The sequence below is a fragment of the Anser anser genome (genome assembly GCF_964211835.1).
Source record: "Anser anser genome assembly, chromosome: 6".
In the NCBI taxonomy this organism is placed as follows: Eukaryota; Metazoa; Chordata; class Aves; order Anseriformes; family Anatidae; genus Anser; species Anser anser.
In genome coordinates, this window is record NC_139726.1 from 33,633,924 (window position 1) to 33,658,104 (window position 24,181).

The 24,181-nt window shown below is 47.8% G+C and overlaps 1 protein-coding gene and 1 long non-coding RNA gene across 4 annotated transcripts in view; one reads left to right on the forward strand and one right to left on the reverse strand.

Moving 5' to 3' along the window:
* The first annotated feature begins 9 nt into the window (after window positions 1-9).
* Window positions 10-17,994, forward strand: LANCL1 (LanC like glutathione S-transferase 1). Its single transcript, XM_083842180.1, has 9 exons — window positions 10-170; window positions 1,040-1,157; window positions 8,609-8,816; window positions 12,550-12,685; window positions 13,053-13,199; window positions 15,103-15,285; window positions 15,772-15,948; window positions 16,235-16,307; window positions 17,211-17,994. The coding sequence occupies exons 1-9, from the start codon at window positions 87-89 to the stop codon at window positions 17,285-17,287; spliced, it is 1,203 nt and encodes a 400-aa protein (XP_083698306.1). The 5' UTR covers window positions 10-86; the 3' UTR covers window positions 17,288-17,994.
* LOC310901789 overlaps window positions 8,823-24,181 on the reverse strand; it is a 58,498-nt gene continuing 43,139 nt past the window's right edge. For 2 of the 3 annotated variants that reach the window (XR_014586159.1, XR_014586160.1), the window contains exon 5: window positions 17,759-23,208. This is a non-coding gene — a long non-coding RNA (uncharacterized lncRNA). Of the gene's footprint in view, window positions 10,026-17,758; window positions 23,209-24,181 lie in introns of those variants that run through there. The other variant, XR_014586158.1, reaches the window with a different exon arrangement.

The following is a 24,181-nucleotide window of genomic DNA, read 5'->3' on the forward strand; positions in this document are numbered from 1 at the left end:
TGGGGCGGTGTTCCTCGGCCCGGCCTCCCGCAGCCTCACGGCGGCCGCCGCCATTTGGGCGGGGCGGGCAGCGAGCGGCCGGCACCATGATGGCGCAGCGGGCTCTGCCCAACCCCTATGCGGACTACGATAAATCCCTGGCCACTGGCTACTTCGATGCCGCCGGGCGGGTGAGTGGGGATGCGGTGACCGGGCTGGGTGAGGGGGAGCGGCTGGGGACTGTCGCTTTTCCCCGGCCGCCCGCCGAGTCCCTGCCAGCGCGGCCCCGCGCCCGGCGGTGGCTGCGGGGAGAAGCCCCTCAGGCTGGGGGGGCTGCCCTGCGGTGGTTCACAAGGTGGGCTTTTTTAAGCAACAGCAAAAAGAAGTGGATTTTCTTTTTTTGAAGCAAAATAAAAGGTGTTGTGGTTATCTCGGTGACTGTGTTTTGTACTGAGGGTCTGTTTGTCAGGGGGTGGCAGCGGGTGAGGATGTGTGTGTGTGGTGTTGTGGTCCTCGTGTGCCCATGGTAAGGTGAGAGCTCGACCGCTGTGTCCTCCTTCAAGGTGGGCAGTTATCGGAGCATCTCCTGTGACACTGGCAAAACCTGAGGTAACAGAAGATCTCTGTAGATTTTTCACTCTCTCTGGTGTGGTAGCCCAGCTGTTTCTGAGAGGTTAAAGACCTGACAATCCTATCCCAGCAGAGCTTTCCAGAAAGAAGAAGGTGCCCAGGACTTCCAAGATAGCTTCCAACCTGCCCATCTCCAGCCTGGCTATGGTTTAAAGCCAGGACAAGAAATTATCTTCCTCCAGCATGGCTTTGAGGCCTTACAGGTGCTGGCACTGCAGCCCCAGGGCAGGGCATGGCCCTGGTGGTGGTGGGGTAGCAGTTGCCAGCAAAGACTTCTCAGATGCTTGCTAGGAGGTGAATGCTACCGGTAGTTAGAGAAGATACCTGGTGCGTGCCCCCCTGGCTCTTCCACATGCGTTCAGCCATTTACCAAGACCCCCCCCCAGTGTGCTGATGTTGCTTTTCTCTGGTGTTTCTTGATTCTGCACAGCTGACGCCTGAGTTCACGCAGCGTCTGAACAACAAAATAAGGGAGCTGCTCCAGCAGATGGAGAGGGGCCTCAAGTCTGCTGACCCACAGGACTGCACGGCTTACACTGGCTGGACAGGTAGGGTGGCCCCCTGGGCACAAAAATCAGCCATCTGGTCTGAAGGGAGCTTGACCCCGCTGAATCTGTCCTCAAGGTTAGGCTAAGTCAGCCCCTGTTTCTTTGTAGTTTGATGACAGTAGATCTGTACCACGAATGGCACTTCTCCCGCATGATGGTTTAATCTGTTAAACCAAGGGTTCATCGTTCAGTGACTCACCTTTTTTTGGCAGCAGAACTCAAACTGCAGAGGGAGGACCATAGCACTGCAGAGTAAGTAAGACTAGATCTTGAGTAACAGTGCCAAACTTCTGCAACAAATAAAGCCAGAGGATTGAAACGTATCTTCTTGAGAGCAAGTATTGGAGCCTTTGAAGAGACTAGTTCCAAATGTAGGAACTAGGTGAGGGTATTTACAATTACTACTCTGTGAAGTACGCATATATGCCTAGTAGGCCATTTCCCTGTAAGGCCTTCTTGCAGAGTGGCAGTTATGAGCTTAGAGCCTGAACTAATGTCCGTCGTTTTGGTTTGGGCTGAGTTTTATCTTGTGATGCTGTTTGTCAAATTGCGCCACTCCTTCTCCCCAGGTAATGCCCCTCCACTCAGCCAGGGCTAGTTCTGCTCCTGGAGCTGCTAGAGGGAGCGGAAATCCAAATATAACCATGGATGGAAGCCTTCTTCGCACAAACTCTTCTATCCTAAGCTTCCAGGACCTTTTCTTTTTCCTGTGGTGCGTTTTCAATGCGCTCTTCCTACTTTGGGAGCGTGCCCTACCTTCTCCACCCTATTCCTACCCCCTGGAGCCAGGGAGGACACATTTCTCTGCCTCGTCCTCTTTGGCTTTTGGCTTCTGCTGTGCGCTTTGTCAGCTTTCAAGGTGCTTTTTTCTGCACTGTGCCAGGCTCTAGGGAGGGATCTTGGGATAGGTGCAGTTACTTTTGTGACTGCTGCAGGATTTTTTTTTGCTGTCGTGGCTTTTTTTTTTTTCCCAATACACTGCAATCCTAAATGGCAATTTTCCATGTTATAATCCGGGCGTGGCTGGTTTGTGCTTAGATACAATGGAACTTGATGTCAACGGTTTGCTTGGAAGAATAGTGACCATTGTGTTGACGCTAAGCTAATGTTGCAGCTTGGTGAAAGCAGCACCAGAAATGGCTGCTTGAAAATTTTGGTAAGGTAAACAGGCACTAAGAGCACTCCAACACAGTTCATAAGAAATGCTACCATGCCACTGTTGAATTCCAGCGTGGGAGAAGACTATTGTGTGTTGTCTTTTTTTTTTTTTTTCTTTTCAATTGCTGCCTGGCAGCACTTTGATGCTGCTGCGTGTGAATTTCTGTTCAGTACTGGCTGAGTTCATCCTGGGAGAGAGGGGTTCAGCCTTCCCTCAGCTCCCTTCATGTGAAAAAGCACTCTGGATGTGATGATGGCCTTCACGTGTGATGACACTGCTTGGCTTGGCAGTAGAGTCTACCTCTGGCCAGAGGAATTCAGGAGGTAAAGCAGGAGGACAGCTAGCTGATGTTAGGTGTACTCTGAAAGTCTGCAGGGAGAAGGTAAACACTTTCCTTTTAGTAGGGTGGCCTTAAGGAGCTTCATGTTGGAAAGTGACAGTGGCTGTGAGCTCCGGTAGGATTTCTGCTTTCTTTTTTTTATTAATTTTTATTATTTTAGAAAACGGTTTCTTGAGAGGCATTTCTCTTTTCTTTTCCTCCCTGGGATCATTCCCATTTGGGCATACAACCTTCTTGCCTTGGCTAATAGGATTAGAAAAAGCCTGTGGACAGATTTCCTATGGGTCACAGCCGAAGAAGTCAAGTTTGCAGATATTACACTGTATGCGAGTCATCCTCCTTTCTTTTCTAATCCTAGCTATATTAATTTATTCAGTGCTGGTTTCCAGAGAGCAAATTAATTGGGCCAAGACAGCAGCTTTTTCCCTTAATTGCTTAAGTAGAAGAGGCTTGTTGAGTATCTTCTCATGTAAATCATTGCCCAGCAGTCTGAAATCAACCCGCACTCTTGTGACTGCTAATAAGAGAGATTTGAAATGTGCCTCTCTTAGCATAAACTCTGCGTGAAATGTAACATACTTGAGCGTACTACATTACACCCCGTAATATGCAGCATATGCTGGCATTTTACTTTGGTGCCTGTTTCTTTCCCAACACACTTGAGAGCCCTGCTCCCCCATACAGCCACAGCTTCTTGGCACGTGAAGTTGGAGCAGAGGGAAGGTAGGACTTGCATTTTCAGCTCAGAGGCAGTGACAGTGCGCTTCGGATCCAGATTATCCAGTGTACAGCTGAATGCCCTCAAAACACGTTTGAATCTGCTCGTTACGGTTTCATTCAGTTCCCCATAGCGATCAGGGCCCTGTAGGCAAAGCCTGGTACGTGCCTGGCTGTAGATCAGGCTCAGCTGTTGTGTTCCATTTTGTCTTATAATCAGTTTAGCTAGACTGCTGCAAAAGCTCTTGCAGTCTTCATCTGTTTCACTAGTATCAAAGTATTGACTGAGGAAAGGTAAACTGCCCTAAGTTAATTTTGAATCAGAAGCAGTTCAAATCCTTGCAGAAGTATGACGCTCTTGCCTGTTTTCAAACATGAGGATGCCTAAGAGTTACCAGTATGTGTTGGTCTTTCTTGTAGCGCAGGAGGCTGTGCTTGAAAGACTACCTAGACTGGAAGGACAGATGGTGGAAAAGAAATGGAACAAGTCACACTTCACCGTTGTCACCTCTTTGCTGACTATCAAAGCTGGGAAGCTCCTGAGTCTGCTCCCTGTTGGCTGTTGATGTCCCAAGATGATGGGGTGGTCTGCCCTCTGAAATGTTGTAAAAGGGAGAGATTCTCCTGCCTGCACATTTTGGCAGTGCTTTTGGGATTTGTTTGCCATGCAAGCATTCCCCTCCCTAGCAGCATACTAGTCATGGCTTTTAGAGCTTGAGGGCCTCTGAACCAAACCAGTGAGTCCAGGTGGCTTGCCCCTGCTGCAGCTTTTGGCTGGCCTCTGGGCAAGTGGAGAAGAGAAGGGCTGAGCTGCCTTTTGAAAGGACTCTTCAAAGGACACGCTAGATGAAAGAAAAGTGACTTAAGAATGAGTAGAAATTCTGACAGTACCAGTTCAAGAAAGGTTCTGGAAAAACGCCTTTCGTTCACTTCAATGTAATATCCTAGTTTTAACCTCATAACCCAGAGAACTTGCATCCCCTTACAGCTCTGTTCAGAAAAACAGAAACGCTCAGATAATCCCTACAGAGTAAGATGCAGTGGGGCTGCATTTGAGGAGAGAGAAGAGAATGCTTTGTGTCACCCACATCCTGCCAGGTGCCTGGTGGGTAGTTTTTGTGAAATCTCCATTCTTGGAGATGCTCAGTATTAGACTGGACAAGGCTCTGGGCAATGAGGTGTAATTTTGAAGTTGGCTTTAATTCCAGGTGTTGGATCAGATGATCTCTGTATGTCCCTTCTAACCCAGCCTCTTCTGGGATTCAGTGATGAGGTAAAGGGTTGTTGGTTTTTTTTTTTTCCTGGAAGGAGAAAAGTAAGTTTTACAGAAGTGTTATTACCAGGTTTTCTTGTCGGAGATGCTGAGGGATCCTGAGAGACACCCCATATCCCACAACACGCTAGGAAGGCAAGCTGCAGTAAAATGCACCTGTGAGCCCCCCGGCAGTTTCAAACACAGGACTATAGACCCTCTATAGAAGACAGCTCATTTTCCCATTCAGCACACCTTTGGCATGCATTTGTGAGTGTGAGATAACTTCCCACACCTCTGCACCAGAAAAGTTGCTCATTATCCTTTGAGCTGGGCAGTAGAGCTTTTCCACACCCTCTGTAACTTTTACCCCATGCCTGACTCATTAAAATGTCATCAGGTTTCACACTAAAAACCATCAGGCTTTCTTGCTATGTGCAGAGATCAGTTTCTGCTTCTTCCCTCTAAATTTGACATCCTGCTTTAAGGGTGCTGGCTGGCTGAGTGACTCAGAAATCTCCTCCTGTGGCAACCTGGGGAAATCTGTGAAAGGACCACGCTAGGTCAGCTGCTGGTGTGGTCCAGCACCTGAACTGGAATCAGCTGTCAGGCACCAGCAGCTGAACCAGCATGGTCCTTTCACAAAGGAAAGGAGGCGCATTCAGAGCAGTCTCATGGGTGTGCCTGCTGGTGTTGTCAACAGGGGGACTGCAGCAGAGCTGACACCAAGCAGTGCTTCCTCTCATCTTCATCCAGCACGAGGAGGGAGTTTTGTCTCACTGCTGTCTCCCGCCAGCAGAACTGTTGGCAGTGGTAGTGCAACCCAACAGAAGGAACCTGGGGGGAAGTCCATACACAGCTTTACTTCTGTTTGACCAACAGAACGGTCATATGATTGAGGGTTTTTTTCAGCCTGTTGCAGTGCTTTAGCTCTTCAGCAAGAACTTGTCTTCTGTCTACAGCAATGTCTGCTCTGTTGGAGGTAATGGCTTCTAAAATCAGGACCATCAGCGTTAGCTGATTGATGCAAACACATCTCTTCCCAGTGCATGCATTTAAGTCTCCTCCTATGCCTCCCCAAAAGAAGTCTTTAACACAAAGCAACCCTCTACATCTGCTCATATAGGATGGCAAGAGGAGAGAGATGCTGCTTACCGTCCTAATGAAGGTGTTAAATAAACAGGCTTTGATGTGAGATTCACAGAACTGATCTTTGCCTCGTGATTCTCTGCAGCTAGCGGGTGTCTCGGTCATTCTCTCTCCAGTGCATTGGCTCCCTGCACCCTAGGGACGGCAGTTTTGGTTATCAGAGCCATACTAAAAGGATGCGCTGTCAATAGCTCACATGTTCACCACTGTCCCGCACCACCAAGTGATGTCTGATGCATTCTCTGCCACATGTGGGTATGCAGCAAGGTCTTACACTGCAAGGAGAAAAAAAATGAAGTCTGGAGAAACTATAGTGAGGAAGACCAATAATAACTGATAAACAGAACAAAGCCCCTAAAATTTTGGCAGTAGCAGATGACAGCTGCAGTGTGGCAGTTCTGCTGGGAACAATCAGGAGTCTCAGAGGTCACCAAAACAGGTCACAGACATTTCCAGCTGTGACACTGAACGCAGACCTCCAGGGTGCATGGCAGTGGAGCAGATCCACTGTCTACAGGGTTCCATTTGATCAAGGATGCAATGTTTGTATGGCATGGAAAGCATACCAAAAACCCACCATGTCAGCCTGCAAACCCTACAAACCTCATAGCTGGGGTGAGGAAGGTATTGGAGAGGGATTGAGGCAGAAGTGTGGGTTAACTTCTGCAGAGCAGCACAGCTTACTTGAGCCAAGGCCATTGGGGGAACTCTTGTCTGCAAACTGCACTGCCTCTGAAATGACCATCTGCATCTTGGCAGGCAGGTCAGTACGCAACGTTTCCCATGCAGGTGACTGCGTTTTGTATCCTTCTACATGCATCTGTAAACACCGCGGTTTTGTGCATGCTCCTGCTCTCCTCTGCTGATTTTCCCTACTTCTGGGTTGACAGGCAGCAACAGAGCAAGCTGCAGGCAGCACTGCCCCATGCCCTGCTGATCGACCTGGGAGCATGAGTTCCTCGAGGCATGAGTTGAGAAAATTGTCTTTAGATGCAGTTTGACGGCTTTTCTTTTTTAAAGAAGAAGGAAAGACAAATGATTTGGGCAAGCAAAGGTTTTACTCCCATCCCTTAATACAGGTTAACGTTTTTTGGAGTCTTCTCCAAAAGAGCGATTGTTGGAGAATGCTTGGGCTGGGAGGGAAGGATGGTGAGAAATGTTAAAAAGAGGAGAGGCAACAAAGTCAGAGGAAAACAATGGTGAGACATTTACTTTCTCGAAATTCGGTCCTAGCAGCTTTCTTGGTGTGGTAGTTACGTACATAATTAGGGTGGTATGATGGCAGTGGGAATAGAAGCTACTTAGAAAGCAAAAAGTTGTATATTAAAGCAGATAACTCAAGAGTGCAAGTTGTGCGCAGACAGCTATCAGGCCTATTAAGAGCCTAGAGGCTGTGCTAGGTGCTAAATAAATAAAGGAGAGTCGCTTTGCATTTGCTGGCTGGAAGAGGAGGGTTCTCTTTAAAGAAGGGCTTCATGTCTGTGTCCTTATAAACCTGAGTGATGGTACCATGCAGCTGGGCTTCTCTCCCTGGAAATACTGACACTAAACTGCTTTGAGAGAGGACAAGGTTATTAACTTCAGTGGGAAATGGAAATTTGCCCTTAATATACATGTGAAATTGAATTGTCTGTAGCACGAAGCTTTGGAGATTACCCATGCAAAATGAGAAAGTGATCTAAATTTAAAATTGTCCTCGCTACCTTATAAAGTAATTTTGCAGCATGTTTCTTCCTACCCTACCCGCCTTGCAACACCAAAATCTGCGGAGGTTGGCTCAATTAATTTAGGCTTAAACACAGAACCCATGGCTTCACAGAAATGGTTGCTGGTGAGGAGAGAGAGGAGCCTTTCTCAGGGGGATACAGACCAGTAGCTTTCTCCAGTGCATGATTGAGGATGTTTTCCAGATCAGAAGGATGTTTGAACGTGGCAGACCTTTCAAATGCAGTTACATACTAAAAGCTTCAAGAGCTGGATGAAGGCAGGGCAGACAGAGTCCAGGGACAGCAATTGATGCGACTTCTTAGTAGCAGAGCTGTTTCTGTAACTGCCCACCCCACTGAAAACATCCAGGGAAGACCATGCAGCTGTTTCCAGCATTCCAGGTAGCTTATCTTTTTCAGACCAGGGCTACTCTCGACAACAATGTGCAGCTTCTTTCCTTTAGTAGGATGCACCAGCCCCTCTAGTAGGGCTCGGGACCTGCTCATCAGCAGCTGGTGTCCACAGAGTTGTAGCAGTCCTGCTGATACTTCCCAGTGGGAAGGGTAAAAATAAAAAAAAGTAGAGCCAGGTAGGATGCTTCTCAGTGCTGATGATCTGTCACTTTAATCAGATCCAAGCTAAGGGACCCAGCCCTTCACCTCCTGGCATGGGAAAGAGCAGTTGAGACAGGGAAACACCTCAGCACCACTCTGCCACAAGTTCTGTCTTGCCTGATGTTTTCTGCTGTTTTGGTGGTTTGTTTTTTTTTAATTCCACTGTTTTGCAACACAGTCCCAGGTGCAGTTTGTAGGCTTAGATGGGTTTGTCTAGGTCTCCTCTTTTGCTCCCAACTACTAAAACAGCGTGTAACCTGTGTATCAGGGGCTCTGCTGTCCTCCAGGCCTTCCTGGGTCAGACACTGCTGTTTGTCTCCACTTGCAGCCCATTCAGGAGCAGCATGAGGCACAAAGAGGTCACAAAGCAGGAAAAGAAGCTGTGGATACTGCAGCAGGGGGTTACGCCTGAGATGAGGCTGAGGGCCAGACTTTTAGGGTTGTTAAAGCAGCCAAGGTGCAACTAAGATGCATACTTTTCTGGGGGTTACAATCTTAGTGTTCCTTTTGCAGGCATTGCCTTGCTGTACTTGCATCTCTATGATGTGTACGGAGACCCAGCCTACCTCCACGTGGCCCAGGAGTACGTGAAGAAGAGCTTGAGCTGTCTGACGAGACGATCCATCACTTTCTTGTGTGGAGACGCCGGGCCTCTGGCAGTGGCTGCTGTCGTCTACCACAAACTGCAGAACCAGAAGCAGTCAGAAGACTGCATCACTCGGTAAAACGCGTGGTTATGTCTTTGACTTGACGTTCATCCTGCACTTGCTTGTAGAGCTGGTCTGGGCTTGTTCCAGGCCCTCTTCTCCAAGCCTGAGTAGATTTTGGCACTGTCTTAGAGGCAGGGAATCCATTAACATAGCAAGGCAACGCAAACTTCTGCCCTGAAGAAGCTTGCCTGGCTGGGGCTGCAGGTAGGGGAGCCAGGATATTGCTTAGCTGTCATTGCCACTTCAGAAATAATTCAGGTAACACAGGGAAAAAATTGCCCAAATTAAAGAATAAATAAATAAAAACAATGGGAGGTTTGGGATTTTTTCGGAACCCTTAAATTTAGCTTTACAGACATTTTGATAAAAAGGAGAAGCGTGTCACTTGCTTCCACTTGCTATTTGTTAGTTGGCTTTGACTTAGACCTATGATTGACAGCATCCTTTTCAACTGCTGAATGCAGCTGGTTATGATTCATTTATTTCTATTTCCTGCCTTTCTTCAACTGTTTTCAAATGTATTTTTGTTGGATACTTAAGAAAAAACAGGACATACAAGCAGTCCTACAATCAGATCAGCAAATAGCAAAGGAAGGAAAAAAAAAGAGAGGAGGAGATTGCAGTTGCAAGCTTTTCTTGCTTAAGGGAGATAAGTTTGAGAGGCTGAGAAACAGCCCTGCGTAGAGATGCTGTTTATGAGCGGTCAGCACACAAACAAGACAAAACCCAAGCACTTCAGAATGACGCTGAATGTCCTTAAAACAGCCATGAGCACATCATGCATGATATGGATTAAAAACACCACAGATGGCTATCTGAGGGTCTGGTATGACTTGGACACCCGTTTCCCACCCCTTCAACTAAGAATAGCTCCTCATTACATAGATATGGTCAGTCTGAAGACAGATCTCCCTTTTTTATTCTTAAAATACTCTGTGGTTTGGGTTTTGCTTAAGACTGTGTCAAAGTGGTGAATCTCACTATGATTAATATATTTGCTAACAAGGCAACCGATCTGTCAACCGTTACCAGCCAGTTGTGGTCAGTACATAAGCCCCAAGTTATGGAAAATCCATGATTTTTCTTGCTGTAGATCTTCCCCTCACGTATCCCTGTTCTGCTTACGATGTTGTGGCAGAATGGAAACTCGTGATTAATCCTGCACTGCCATCTAATGGCATAATGAGGGCAGAGCCTTGGAAATGGGTTTCTTCATACATCTGAGAGGAAGAAAGAGAAAATTGTGTCATTATTGAAGGAACATTTACACTGTCCTTGCTCTACCACCAATTCCCAGAGCAGTTAGCCTGACCATGCTACCTTTAAAAAGAGAGTATTTCTGTTTGAGAAATAGTTCCCTTGATCAAAGCTCTTAAGTGGGTTTTGAATATGCTGTTTAGTTACAGAAGGGTTGCTAAGTTATGCAGTGTCTGGAAAGTGCACTTCTGTTACAGCTGTGGAGAAGGAGAGCCTCTCTCCATTTTGTTCTGCCTTTTAAAGCGCCTCATCTTCGGGTACTGAGGAGAGAATTCATCAGTCAGGTTCTCCCTGCAGTGGGAAAGACAGGAGCTTACTTTTCTTCTCTCCTTGCTCTCGCCTAAATGAGTTCATGACCAAGAAATGTGCTTTTATGCTCTGGAGAGTAGCATTTCAGGGCAGCCCATTTTCCGAGACCATGTGAAAATCTGAGCTGTGTTCCAGGAGCTCTTTTCCCTGCTGTCTCGCACCAATTCAGCAGGTCAGAGGTGTGCTTTTAGAGCCAGTGGTGTACAACACCCACCCCCCCCTTGCTTTGCAGCTGCCTCACTTTCCCTCTGACCAGAAACTAGTGATTTTTGGCAGTTGAGATAACAGGCTGATTTGTGAGCAGTGGCTCTTTCTTTCAGGGCCCTTGATTTACCCCCTCACACCTGAGAAACACATTCGGATTGTAGTCTGTACAGCAGCACCCTGGGTATGTCTCACTGCACACATGCTGTGCAGCCCTGCCCCGTGTATCTAAAGGACAGAAACTGCTGGTAAGCTTCTCCCCTGATGGCCCTGGCTGGGAAGGCAGCTAGAAGCAGAAGCAGTAATGTGAAGGGAGCAAGAATAGTAGCTGCTCCAGATTTCTCAGTAAGAGAAGATTTGACATGCACACTGCTGAAAATCCCTAGCATGGGTGTTACTGTTTATGCAGCCACCCATTCCTGCTACTGCACCTGACATTTTCCTGATATCCTCAGAGCTGAGCATCGTCACCAGACAGCATCTGTTCCTATCAGCCTGCCGCTGGGCACAGCCCGTCTGCTGAAGCGCTGCGTTCCTCCTTGGAAGCCCTCCTTGTCATCTGCTTTCCTTGGACATGGGGACAGGGGACATGGGGAAGCAGAGGGGCTTTCCCTTCAGCCCATGCAGCTAGGAGCAGGATCCCTGCCAGATAGGCTTGCCAGGACCGTGGTTATTCCTAGTCCTGTGTGCAAAAGCTGTCTCTTGGGTTTAGTCTGTGAGAAACCTCCCCAGGGATCGATGCAAGAGGAGACGGGGCCAATCCACCTCGAGATGTTGTTCTCTCCTTTCTCCTCTGATATCTCTGCTCGCTTTGAGTCTGGTGCCAAGGGAGACTCTCCTGCCAAAAGGAGTCAGAGCCCAGCGTCCTCTCTGTGCTCTGGGGGTACCTGGGACATTTGCTTGCCTCTTTCCCTCGCAGCACCTAGTTCTGCCTGGCAGCAAGGGCTGCCAAAGCACCTCTTCTGTTCCTCACACTGCTGTGATGGGGAAGCCCTGCACACAGTGCTCTCGTGTTTTAGCCCTTTCCCTCTTGCAGCCACAGCAGGAATCAGCTGAAGAAACAGCCTTGAAGCTGCTTATGGTGGTGTTTCAAAAGTGATGGCATTTTTCAGAGTGCCATCATTTCTTGGAGATGAACAGGAAAATAAAGCTAGAACCAGGCACAGCCCTGTCTGCTGCTCTGACACGGAAGGACATCCAGCTGTGAGGGTGGTGTGGAGAGGGGTGAAAAGGAAGAGTTGCACTGAGAGTGAATTGGACTATGGAGTACCATCCTGAAGAGCTCTTTCACCATTAGCACAACAGGAATATCACCAACTTCACAACATGATAATAGACAGAAAAATGGCTCGGAAAGTTTCCGACTCCAGCAGAGCTCCCACTCTGCAGCTGTGGGCTAAAGCCTGGTGCCAGCCCAGCAGTTGTCATTGTGGGGCTGCCCCACAGGCAGCCCACAGCACTCATACTCTCCTGAGCGGTCCACTGTTGTTTAACTCTTCCTATAGAAGGTTTCTTCCATGTCCTACAGAAGCTTGATGTTAAACAACGTGTCCAGGTGCTTCTCCCCACCTCTTACCTAGATTTTTAGCTCACGCAAGCACCTCTCCCTCCACTGACAGCGTAGCTCTGGACACCTGCAGGCATAGCAGTAAAGGGGCTTTGCTATCAGGACTTTGGAGAATAAGGGGTGAGCTTTTTTCACATACGTGCAGCACTAGCTTGACTTTCTAGCATGCAGCATTGCAGGGAGCTAAACAGACTAAAGCAATAAGCCAAACAAAAAGCAGAGGAGAATGAGAGATTTTTCACCTTGCATAACTGGGACACTGAGACACAGGGACTTGTCTGACAGATCTCAGGGTGTGGGCAGGACTGGGGGACAAACTGTTTTGTGTTTTTTTTAGCTCCGGTCTCACTGCTTGTGTACATGGCTTTGACTGTCCTCTGATCTCCCTCATGAATTTTTCTTTATAGTTTGCTCCACCTACACAAGGTTGACCCTCGAGTGCCAGACGAACTGCTGTATGGCCGCATGGGCTACCTCTATGCACTGCTCTTTGTGAACAAGCACTTTGGAGAGGAAAAGATCCCTCAAAGTCACATTCAGCAGGTACTATGGCTTCTGAACAGTGGAGGCTGAATTAGCCACCTGGTGATTTGTTAGCTGTCTCTTCCCATCCTGCTCACCTTTGAGCAGGTAAAAAATCAGTGCCAGATGCAGACAATTCTGGCAACAAGTGAGAAACCACCTTGAGGCTTCCCTGCTGCTGTTCTTTTTAAGAGAAGCAGCAGTACATCCCCTCCTCCCCCCCTTACTCTATATAAATGCCCAGACTGAATTGACATCACTTTCACTCCACCCATGCTCCCCACTGCATGAGGGGAGTTAACAGCAGCTTTGTTCTTTACCAGGATACCCACTGTGCTGGCTCCAAGACAGCAGCATTTCCCTCTTCCACATCTCTTCCCACCCACAGGTCTGTGAAGCAGTTGTGGCCTCTGGAGAGAGCTTGGCCAAAAGGAGGAATTTTACAACTAAGAGCCCGCTGATGTACGAGTGGTACCAGGAGTACTACATCGGGGCGGCCCATGGCTTGGCTGGGATTTATTACTACCTCATGCAGGTAAGAGGCACCTGGAGGGAAGAGGCTGGTAGCACTTGTATCACTTTCCTACAAGGAGGGGCATCTGAATAGGCTCATGGTGGTGTCAGGCTAGGCAAGACCCCTTGCCTGAGAGGCTTACTCCTGTGTTCGATCGTGTATCACCAGTTTTGATGGTTTTCTCCAAGTATGTGAGATTGTTTTTTCCACCTCCATGGAAATCTGTAGGATCTGTGTTATACCAGCACTTTCACATAGTGAAGGCCTGTGGGTCAGCAGGGTCTGAGCATCCCTACCTTGTATTAATTACTTATAATGTATTTCCCTTTGTTGGTATCTGGGGGCTTTCTGCATTATTTGGTTGAGTTGGTTACTTGGAGCAATCTCAGATCATTACAGAACAATAATCTGTAAGAAAAACACGGTGAAAGAGATTATATGCATAGGAGAAAAATGGGAAATGCCTTACAAAATCAGGCCTTCTATCTAAACGTTAAAGTGGTGGGACTTTTTACTTCCATAAAGCAGCTGGGAGCTGCAGTGCCTTTTTGCTTTGATGCTGTCTTACAGTTTTGTGCAACTCAGTGGAGTTCTAGGAATCTTCCCTTCCCTAGCTCTGAAATCAGTGTGATAATTCCCCTGTGTGGGTCACCTTGTGCATAAATTTACAGTGCTTAAGCTCTGTAATAACAGCAATAAACAACATTGCATCTTCAAAGCATTAAGAGTGCCCAGTGAGCGATGCAATTTATTTTAACATAGCAAGGTTCATAGATATAGGTGGGGGGTTTTTGGTTTTTTTTTTTTTTTTTTTTTTTTTTTAGACCTAACTCACAGCAGGTGGAAAAAATTCACCAGGTTTCAAGGGCTTGAGCTTTTTTTCAGGTCTGAAGTAGGAGCCTCAAAGTTAATGCCTACATACAGGAGTGGAGTTCCTGTGAATTTAACTCTCTTATATGACTCAGAGAGTAAGGGGTGGTTGGTGCTTTTGAAGCAGAAGGAAATTTGCAGAAGAGGGTGGCGGGTGATTATTGCCCAGGAGTAAAGAACAGTTGACTGGGGGCAAGGAAGACAGCAGTGTGTTGTGAGCTCAAATTGGCACTGAGTTTTAGGCTGTTTAAAATTTTTTTTAAGTCTGAGTCTCCCATAAAATGCCATGCTGTGTGAAGCACAAAGAGCATAGACGAGCTGAACATAATGTACAAAAACCCTTGGGGGAAGCAGACAAGGGGAACACAGAGAGAAGGATGTTGGACTCCTATCTCCAGTGCTTTTACAGCACAAGTACTGACTTTAATTTCCAAGTTACCAGCCTGGGAACAGCGTGATCCCTAGATTGGAGTCCTCCTTGCAGCCTGCCACAGGAGGTCAGAGCTGTGCAGTTTTCGTTTGGAGAGGACACTGAAGCCACTCCCTTGCTCTCATCTGAGGTCAGTGGTGAAGTCACTGCCTTGCAATTACCTAGAAACATCTGTGAAAACGCAACATCACAGCCTGCCAGAGGGGCTGGCCCAGCAGCTCTGAGCTGATGTGCTCTAGGTGCTAGGAATCATTCCTGGTATTCACCCTTAATGCTGTTTTTATACAATTTAGCTCTTTACTCCAAAGCCGGGTACCTGAGACTATTCTTACTTTTCTTCAGGAAAAGACTTTTCTTCTCTTGCTTTGACGGCTGCATCACACTCTTGGGGAAGTCTTTGTTTTTGGGGATACATGAGGTATCTGGGAACGAGTCCCTGCTGAAGGGCAGCCTGGGGCCAAGCAGGCCCTGGGGACACGTGAAAGCCTGGACTAAAGAAAACATTTACAAGGAGCAAGAAGGGACATAGCCATAGGTGGCTTCGTTTCTACCTTTCAGGTGGATTTTGGACCTTTTAGGGAGGGACAGAACGGTCTCCCGGATTTAACACTTTCTCTCTTTTAGCCTGGCCTGGGAGTGAGCCAAGTAAAGCTGCACAACGCAGTCAAACCCAGCGTGGATTACGTCTGCCAGCTCAAGTTCCCATCGGGCAATTACCCTCCCTGCATCGATGATACCAGAGACCTACTCGTCCATTGGTGCCATGGGGCACCAGGTGTTATCTACATGCTTCTCCAGGCATACAAGGTACCGGAAATCTTGTAAAGATCCTTTGGGGGCCCCTAAATGTGGAATTTCATCATGCAGAAAACATATGAGACCCCCCCTGCCTGAAGGCAGGATGGCTTCTGACAAAGAAATAACATCATCATCCCGCAGAGCCCACTGACTGAAGCAGATCATGTTTTAAAGACTTCATTTTCTTAATGATTTTTATAATTATATTGTTTTTTAAATTATTAAATTATGTTTTTTAATTTATTCCTGAAAATAACCCATCAGCCTTGCAGGGTGTCCCATTGCAGGTGGCTGATGGTGATAGCTAGTAGTATGGTAAGTAACGGTCACACAGCCCCATTCATCACATCGAAACATCCTCCAAAACAGGCAGCAGAGTCGTACCGTTAAGCAGGAGAGGAGCTAATTAACCCAGGCCTCCCGACTCACACAGGGATGCTCTCTCTGTGTGGAGGAAATCGGCTCAGCATGGAGGAATATTTCTTGTCTCTACAGGTGTTTGGGGAACAGCAGTACCTAAATGATGCCCTGCAGTGTGCAGAAGTGATCTGGCAGTACGGGTTACTGAAGAAAGGCTATGGGCTCTGTCACGGGACGGCCGGCAATGCCTACGGTTTCCTAGCACTGTACAACCTCACTCAGAACATGAAATACTTGTACAGGGCCTGCAAGGTGAGAGCCTGCGTGAGGAAGGGAGAGAGGATTATTCACTTTTGCATATTTTACGTCACGGCCCTTTCCTTTGAAGCCTCATTTCTAGCATGGCAGAAGTGCAGCTAGCTCTGACCAGCTCCACCAGCATAGTCCTTGAGCAGCGCAGTCATTGCCTGACAGCCTGCACAGAAGGAATATCCTGCAGAAGCCTTGTCCTGCAAACGGATAATGTGAAGATGAGGGTGGTATTTGTTTTAAGACATCTCCAAGAAAATGTAGATGCTTTTTGTTCCTCTTTTCCCAGTTTGCCGAGTGGTGTTTAAGCTATGGTCAACACGGGTGTCGGACTCCAGATACGCCGTTCTCGCTCTTTGAAGGTAACCTCCATTTCTAAGCTTGTGTTTTGCTCCTGGGCCTGAGCCAGTCCAGCACTGAAAAAAAATGAATACATGCTCCACTGAGGTCTTTGCAAAACTCAGCATAAAGAATGGGAGGGAAATTGTGTTCACTGATTTTACCCTTTCCCAGAAGCAGATTCTTGTAAGACAGGCTAGTAGCTCCAGCTGGAGGGAGCATCTTGTCCTCTTGGGCCTCCTGCACAGATTCTGCATACAGATCTTGAGGGGAATTCATTAATGGGTGTGGGCCAAAGTCTGCCATATGGTAACTCGTACCCTGGCTTCTCAGGCAGTCTCTCCTCTGTGCCTTTTTAAGGATTAAAATCCTCCATGGGCTTTCCAGTTCTATTTCAAACATGAGTGAAGAACAAGTGGGGCCGCTTTTGTAGGCTTTTTTGGCTCCCGTAGAACTTTGTCACTGCTGCTAAAGGCTCCCCAAAAGTCTGCCATCAGCAGGTGTTGCTGAAAGAACTGGCTCCTCAGGTAACCTAAGTCTCCCTAGTCCTGCTGCAGGCCAACAAACAAGGGCAGATGCATCTGTGAGGATCTGAGGCAACAGTATCACGGGGTCCAAGACACAGGGTGCAGACGTTCAGATTCTTAAGCCAGGTAAAGCCAGAAGGGAGGGGGTTGGAAGGGGGGAGACCCATTGTGTTTTCCCAGGTGTTTTTCAACATTTGATTAACTTCAAAATGCTCTCCCTGCAGAAGTACCTAAGCTGCTTGGGAAACCTAGGCTCAGACTTTGGAAATTATCTTAGGTCCTTCTGAAAACGTTTTCCTGTCTTCTGTCTTCCTGACTCATTCACACCCTAGATAACCAATAGCATTGGTGCTCATACAGAATCTCCTGAAGCACATTGCCTGTTTTTCTTGTTCTCAGGAATGGCTGGAACCATTTACTTTCTTGCTGACCTGCTGGTGCCAACCAAGGCCAAGTTCCCGGCATTTGAACTCTAAACCTGAGCTTGGCAGCTCCTTGCCTGAATCCTTCTGCACTAGGAAGAGCAGTTCAAAGCTGCTTTCTCCTCCTTCCAAACTCATCGTTGTTTACCTAACTAACTGAACATACATCCATCCCTTGGAGGGCACGCTAAGTTCTCTGATATTTCTAGTCATCTCATTGCGTTGTTTCAGTTTAAAACACAGAATGCAGGGTTTGCTGGTGTCTCTTGAAAATGTGGGGCTGCAGTTGGGAGCTGGGGGAAAATGTACAGTATTTTGTTGGCTAGAAAGTTTTGCTATTTTCTGTATCCCATTTTCTGGGAGAAAGATTTATATTGAATGTAACTTTGCCTATTTAATTTAATATTTTTTTTCTTTTGTGCTGACAAATAGTTGCAGGAAGATGCCTTTGGAAAACAAAAGATGAAATACTGAGACCATTGCCCTGCAATGCGCTTTTAAGTGTTTTATTTCTGACTGTCCATGGAGTAGGTAGTTTAGGAGCTGGGCTGCTCCATAAGAAGTGAATGTGAGGGGCTGTGGAGTCTTTATATATGCTTTTTTAATGTCAGATTGCAAGTGGTACAGCTGGAACTGACAAGCCAAAGCTTCATCCAGAATTTACACCTGTCTGCTTTATAGGCAAAGGCTCTTATATATAGCTTTTTTGTGCATTTTTTCCAGTGACAGACGAATAAATAATCCACTGGTTTTTGTGCTTACTTGCTGTCGTGCAAAAGTCCATTGATCATTTAATGGAAAACTCCAATTTAAGTAAGCTAAGACTGCTTGCTGGTGTGGTTGCTGCTGTTTAGCTTTGAAAACTTACTTTGCAATCTTTCTTTAAAACTGTATATGAATATTACAGGTGGCTGCCAGCAGCAGCATAGGAAAAGAAATGTATTCCACTGAGTTCTGTCAGTGTTTAGCCTGTTACCTGTGTAGCTGTTGTTTAAAGGCTTTGTTTTAATAAGCTTTCCTGAACCTGGTTAATTTGAGTCACTTGTTACTGCTTCCTGGCGTTTGGCATGCAAAATGTACCCATCCAGCTGGAAAATCTGTCCTAGGTTAAATAGGTTTGGCCTGTCAGCACACTGTATAGGGATAAATATGTTTTGTTGTCCTTTGCTGATGCTATGCTAATTTGCAGCAGCTGGGGACCTGACCCCCTTCAACCACTTTCTTAGCACCAAGCATGACCCAAGTGCAGAGTACAGCAGACCTTACTGACTCCACTTTACTCCCTTGTGCTGTTTGATGGCAGCTCCATGGCCCGCACAGGGGTGGACATGGGTTTGGTCTTTAAAGGGCGCAGCTGATGATTGCCTGAGGCCACCTACAAGCAGGTGAGCAGCTACAGGGCGGCGTGGGCAGCCTCCAAGCCAGCAGCATGAAGAGCAGCAGCAGTCCGAGCCCTCTCCGGCCAGCATAGTGCACTTGTCCTGAGGACCAAAGCTGGCATGCTCACAGCTAGCTCATGTGTGTCTGAAGGCAGGGCAGTCTCTTCTTTAGCAGTGGAGTAGGCAGACCTGAAAGAACCTCCGCAAAGGGTAGAAAGCATTACCTGCAGGCTGCCACCGTCTTCAAATCCCAGCCTTTTGCAGAGGAGGTGGTTCATGCAGCCTGATGTTGTGGCAGCATTGCATCCCAGGGTTCATACAAGGGTCAGGTAAATCACCAGGGCTGATATACAACTGACAAATGGAGCGCTGTTCAGTAAAATACTAAAATGACCAAGCTTTGGGTTATTTTTTCCCCCCCGCTTTGTGACAAGGATTTATTTCTGAAGAGATCAGGATATGCAACAACCACCACGCTGGTGAAGTTGCTGAAATGTTCCCAGGTGCATCCATGAGCTGGACAGTGCCTGTGGATTACAGGAACACTGTTAGCAGTTAAATGCTGCTGGGACACTCTAGACAGTTTTGACCCTGTCATTGCAGCAGTCCAAAGCAGCTTTATCACAGGTGCTTTCTCTTTTCAACAAGCTACCTGAGACCGTAGTTGCATAGACTTCATAGTCAGAAGCGTACACATTTAACCATTGACTAAAAACTACACATTATGTTACTCATGGTACTGTTTTGGTTTAAAAACCTAGTGCTGCATACTCCCAAGAAATAAATGAAAACCACAGCTTGGAGGCACTGCCACCCAGCTCCATTTGTGGTACCAGTAAGATGGAAAACATCCCAGATGCTGCCAGCCAAACAGCATCCGCAGGTGTGCATTTCCCCCGCAAAACCCTGCTGTGGTTTCAGCTCTCCAGAAATGACAGCAGGCTCAGTGATGTGTGATGTATGAGGTGACAAAGGCAGAGACAGTGTGAGGGAACAGATCTGTTACTGTTCCTTCTGCCCGACTTTCTTTAATCTCCCATTCCCACACTCGGTTTGGGTACAGGGCAGGCTTGGGGCCCCAAAAAGCTGCTGCTGGAGAAGCAGCCACACAGGGCAGAAAATTACTGGCACAGGGCTTCTTTTACATGAGTTACCCAGCCAGACTCCACTTTTCTCCAGCATTCCCCCCATAATCTCACCTTTCCCCTTCCACTTTTAATTTAGTTTCTTTTTTCATCCAAAGGACAACAACCTGGCCAAATTTGAGTGGGATTTTCTTACCGTAGCAACCAAGGGAACATGGTTAGTCCCAGTGAGACCACAAATCCTGCTCCAAGCCTGACGTACAGCTGATTAGTTGCAAGAGAATACTTTTTAACATTGGGGAGAACAAGATAGGTTGCTTGGATCTTCCTGCCCACAGCAGCCGAGCCCTTTAGCCAAAGTGTTGCCCTGGTCCCTGCAGCCGCACCCAGGAAGGAAGCCCTGACCTGAAGGCCAGCAACCAGACTGAACCCCCAGGAGTTACAGCTCACAACACTATCAAGTGCCCGAAGATAAAATCCAACTGAGCACAAGGCAGCAGATTGAAGATGCAGGAGGGGGAGAGCGGATCTGACTGAACTGCATGCCGCAGGGAATGAGCTGGAGCCCAGCTAGGCTTGCTCCTGGCACGGGAGTGGGCTTGGAAGCTGCCCTCATCTAAGCTTGGGTGGAGGTGGCCTCGGAATGGGTCTGTCCTCACCAGCAGGTGGCAATGCAGCCAGACCGCTGCTGCACTCCTGCTGTCACATACCCACAGCCAGGGTGGCCCTGAGCTGGGGTGCAGCTGCGGTGCGTGCTTCCTCAGCATCCTCTGCATTTATACACACACCAGGTCCTTCTGCCCTCCTCCCAGGATGCCAGGAGCTGGCGAGTCTGTGCCACGCCCTACCTGGGTCCAGTTGCCTGTGGCTCGCACAGAAGCTTTGCACACACTTAGCTTAAGGCAGCCGAGCCCGGCAGCTGGGCAGCCGCATCCCTGGGGCTGCTACGAGCAGGGCAGAGTCCTGCAAGGTTCCTGCAGCACCCCAAGGGGTCTGCCTCTCCCTTGCAGCCACCTCTCTGTGCTTTCCAGGCAAGCACAAGCTTGCTGGAGCCACCCTGAGCCCCAGGAGCTCTCAGTATGCAGGGGGCAGAGTGGGATTTTCACAGCTATACCCTGCATGGGCCTGCCTGCTCATCCCAGGGCTTCTCATTTGACCTGAAGCTGTGATAATACAACAAGCAGGAGCAGATTAAGTCTTTTCACAAGGCAGCTCTTAAAACAGCTTAAACACACAGAAATGTCTGATCTGGAACCAATAGGGGCCATGAAAAGGGTAAGTTACTCCAAGCTAGCCCCTCCTGATTTGGCCAGGGAAGGCTGTGACCAAGATTGTGCTCACAAAGACACCACCACCCCAAAACATCTAGACAGAGCCTCCAGTAAAGAGTTACTCTGAGGTAACTGATTTTAAAAGCAACAGGAATTCTTTTTAACAGGATACAGGTGGTGCGTCCCACCTCCAGTGGAGCAGTGTGTCAGGGCATGGAGAATCTGAGGTGACAGAAGGGCTGAGGGGGGCACAGCCCCTTCTCTCCTCCTTTGCTACCAGGAACGAACACTTCTCAAAGACTGCAGCATTAGAAAGAAAGAAAGAGAAGAAAAGCCCATCCAAAGCAGAATTCCCAAATAAAATCTTTTTACCCTGATCTAAACTTAAACCTCCGATGACACGACCTTATCCAAACACACAGCAAGCTTCACAGAGACATGTAGCTTAGTGCAAATATCTGGCCGTTTACTGATAGGTGCAATATACTCTCCAGGTATAAGAGGAAATGTCATGCTGGATAGAAGGGGCTAATTCAGCAGGCTGCTAAAACACCAGGAATATTGCAGGAAACCTAGCAAGAAAGGAGAGGCTTGTAGTTCAGTTGCTACATCATGCCTGAAAGAGCTGGGATTCAGTTCATGTAGAGCCCTGGGAAAGTCACAGGAACCAAAAAGCCCACGTGGATGAGGTTGTGTTCGTACAGTGTGAGGAGTGAGAGGGAGCTGAGAAATGTGGACGCCTCTCAGAAGTGCACAGCCTCAAAATGAGGCTTGAAAAAACACATCTTAAAAAAAAAATAAAAATAGGCAAAACAAATGCATCTTTCCCAATCCTACCTGCAGCTGCCCAAACTCCTCCACAAGCTCCAGCAGGGGGAGGACAACAACTCATTTCCTTTCGCCATGCAGACAGGATTTCAAGAAAATGCTTCACATCACGTGGAAGTGCTCTGTGCCTCCCCAGTTTTCCAGATGTTGCACAAATATTTCCCCCATCCCTACAGGCTGCTCCGGGCTCTGAGAGGTCCTCCTGCACCAAACCTGCCTCCCCAGGACCCTCATGTGGCTTGGAGGCATCCCACAATGGCAAGAGCTTCAAGAAAACCCAGCTCATTATGTGGAAGGACGTCAAGGCTCACCATGGAAATATTTGCAGTGAGCTTCCAAATACGTTAGCTTCCAAACTCACTGTCAAGCCAGGAGGAAGCATACCTAGCGTCTTCAGAGCTGGGCTTTTTAACGTACGAAGCTTGTTAACCTTGGCAACAGGGCTAAGCATGGATTTTCAGATTACAGCTGAATCTGAGAAGATTGCTTCATTAGCTGTTCTCTTCCTGAATCAATCAAAATAACACATTTAATACCTTCTCCTTTTTTTTCCTTTTTTTTTTGGTAATATTTTTATTTTTCTCCTTACTACCTTTGTTTTTCTCAGTAGCAGTGATGCTGTGGAAAAATCATCTCTGTGGGTCAGATCTGGAGCCAGTGCCTGAGCTGAGTAAAGCCCATGGAATTAAGCTGGTTTAGAGCAGTTTAGGACCCAGCCCGTCTGCAACAGCTGAGCGTAGGAGTCAGGGGGAGTTTAGTATACTTTGAATGGTTGATCACATTTCAGGCCTACCTAATAAACGTGTTTGTGCCTGACCTTAAAAGCAAGTCTTGTTATATTAACTAAAGGACCCCAGTGACAAAGACATGACAGGCATGGTTTGGTTTTGTGTTTGTTTTTCTTTTTCCCTTTTAGAAAGAACAGGTGAACTCTCCCATCATTGACACAGCAGCAGAATGCCCCCCAAATACCCCTTTTCCATAAGTTGGAAAAAAGACACAACACTCTCCCTTTAACACAAACACGTTTATATCCCATGTGTATGCTCCAAGGCCCTTTGGCAGAGGCAGGGAGCTTCTTTGTGGCTCTGGAGTGAGAATTATGGATGCTGCCACTGCAGAAGTGACATTGCTTGGCTTGGGTGATGCTTTGCAAGCCCACAGGGGAAATGAAGGGTAAGGGGCTTGCTGCACTGGTGGTCATGCTGGCACCACTGTGAATATGTTGTTTGGTGTCTGCAGACAAGCATCATCCACCATCCTGGTACCAACCCAAGGGTGTAACTGACCTGTGAAAGCAGAGGGTGAGCACCAAGACCTGGGCAGCTGCTCTGAGACCTGGAGAGGACCATCACGTCATCGCATACTCGGGGGTTTCTGCTGCTTCAGAATCAAAACCGCTCCCTTGGAAGCTGTTGGGGAGAAAACAGGACAAAGTGGCTGTCAATACAGCTGCTGCTTTAAGGCAGAGCCTGCTTTTGCATCACCCACAAAGCTCAGTATTCCCAACTGCTGCTCAAGCCACCCTTCACTCCCAGTGTAGCGGTCCTTGCCATTTTCTTCTGTAGCAGAGCTGTCTGAAGACAATTCTGTTTCACCTCTCTCCCCACTTCACCCTCGCCCACTTATTTCTGCCTCCATGCAGCCCTTTTGGGGGAAGAAGTTGGTAGTTTTTACTCTGGATCATTTCAGAACTCCACAGCATAACAGCAAGGGAAAGGCAAGATGCAGTGTGGGATAAAGGCAAAACCATCTTAACCCAAGGAAACCTGTGTCCTCCCTGCTGCTCGTGGGGAACAGCATCCCCAGGAGCACCCAAAAGAGACTTCATACTCAATATTTGGGTAATCTAGATGCCAAGAGGCTCCAGCAGAAGGGGAGAAGATGAATAAACTCTCCCTCATGTAGCCCTCAAATCCGGGGGGGGCATTTCTTTTTAACACCCCGTGCTGGACAGGACACCTTGCAGCCAGCCCTGCACCCTCAGATGCTATGCATCCCCTCTGCTCTTTCCAGAGAGGAAAATTCAGCAAATTTGCCCCAAAAGCCGAACAGAGACTGTAGTGAATGGCCACCTTTCATTCATACACAGTCACTCGTGTGGATGACAGGGCACAACTTGGCTTCCTCGTGGTGAGGAAGACAACCAGCGATAGAGAAGGCCCTGAGGTGCTCCAAATGGTGCTCTGAAAGCCTTAAGGAGAGAAAGCCACTCCTGCGGGGAGCCATTTCACTCCATCTCCTCATGGCCGGGGAATTTCTCACCAGCAGGACCCACGTCATGCAGCCCACACTTTGCGGCCATTGCAGTTTGCTGCAGCATTTGCAGAGATCTCAGCCGGTAATCGAATCTGCTGGTAGGGCTTCATCCTCCATAAATCCCGT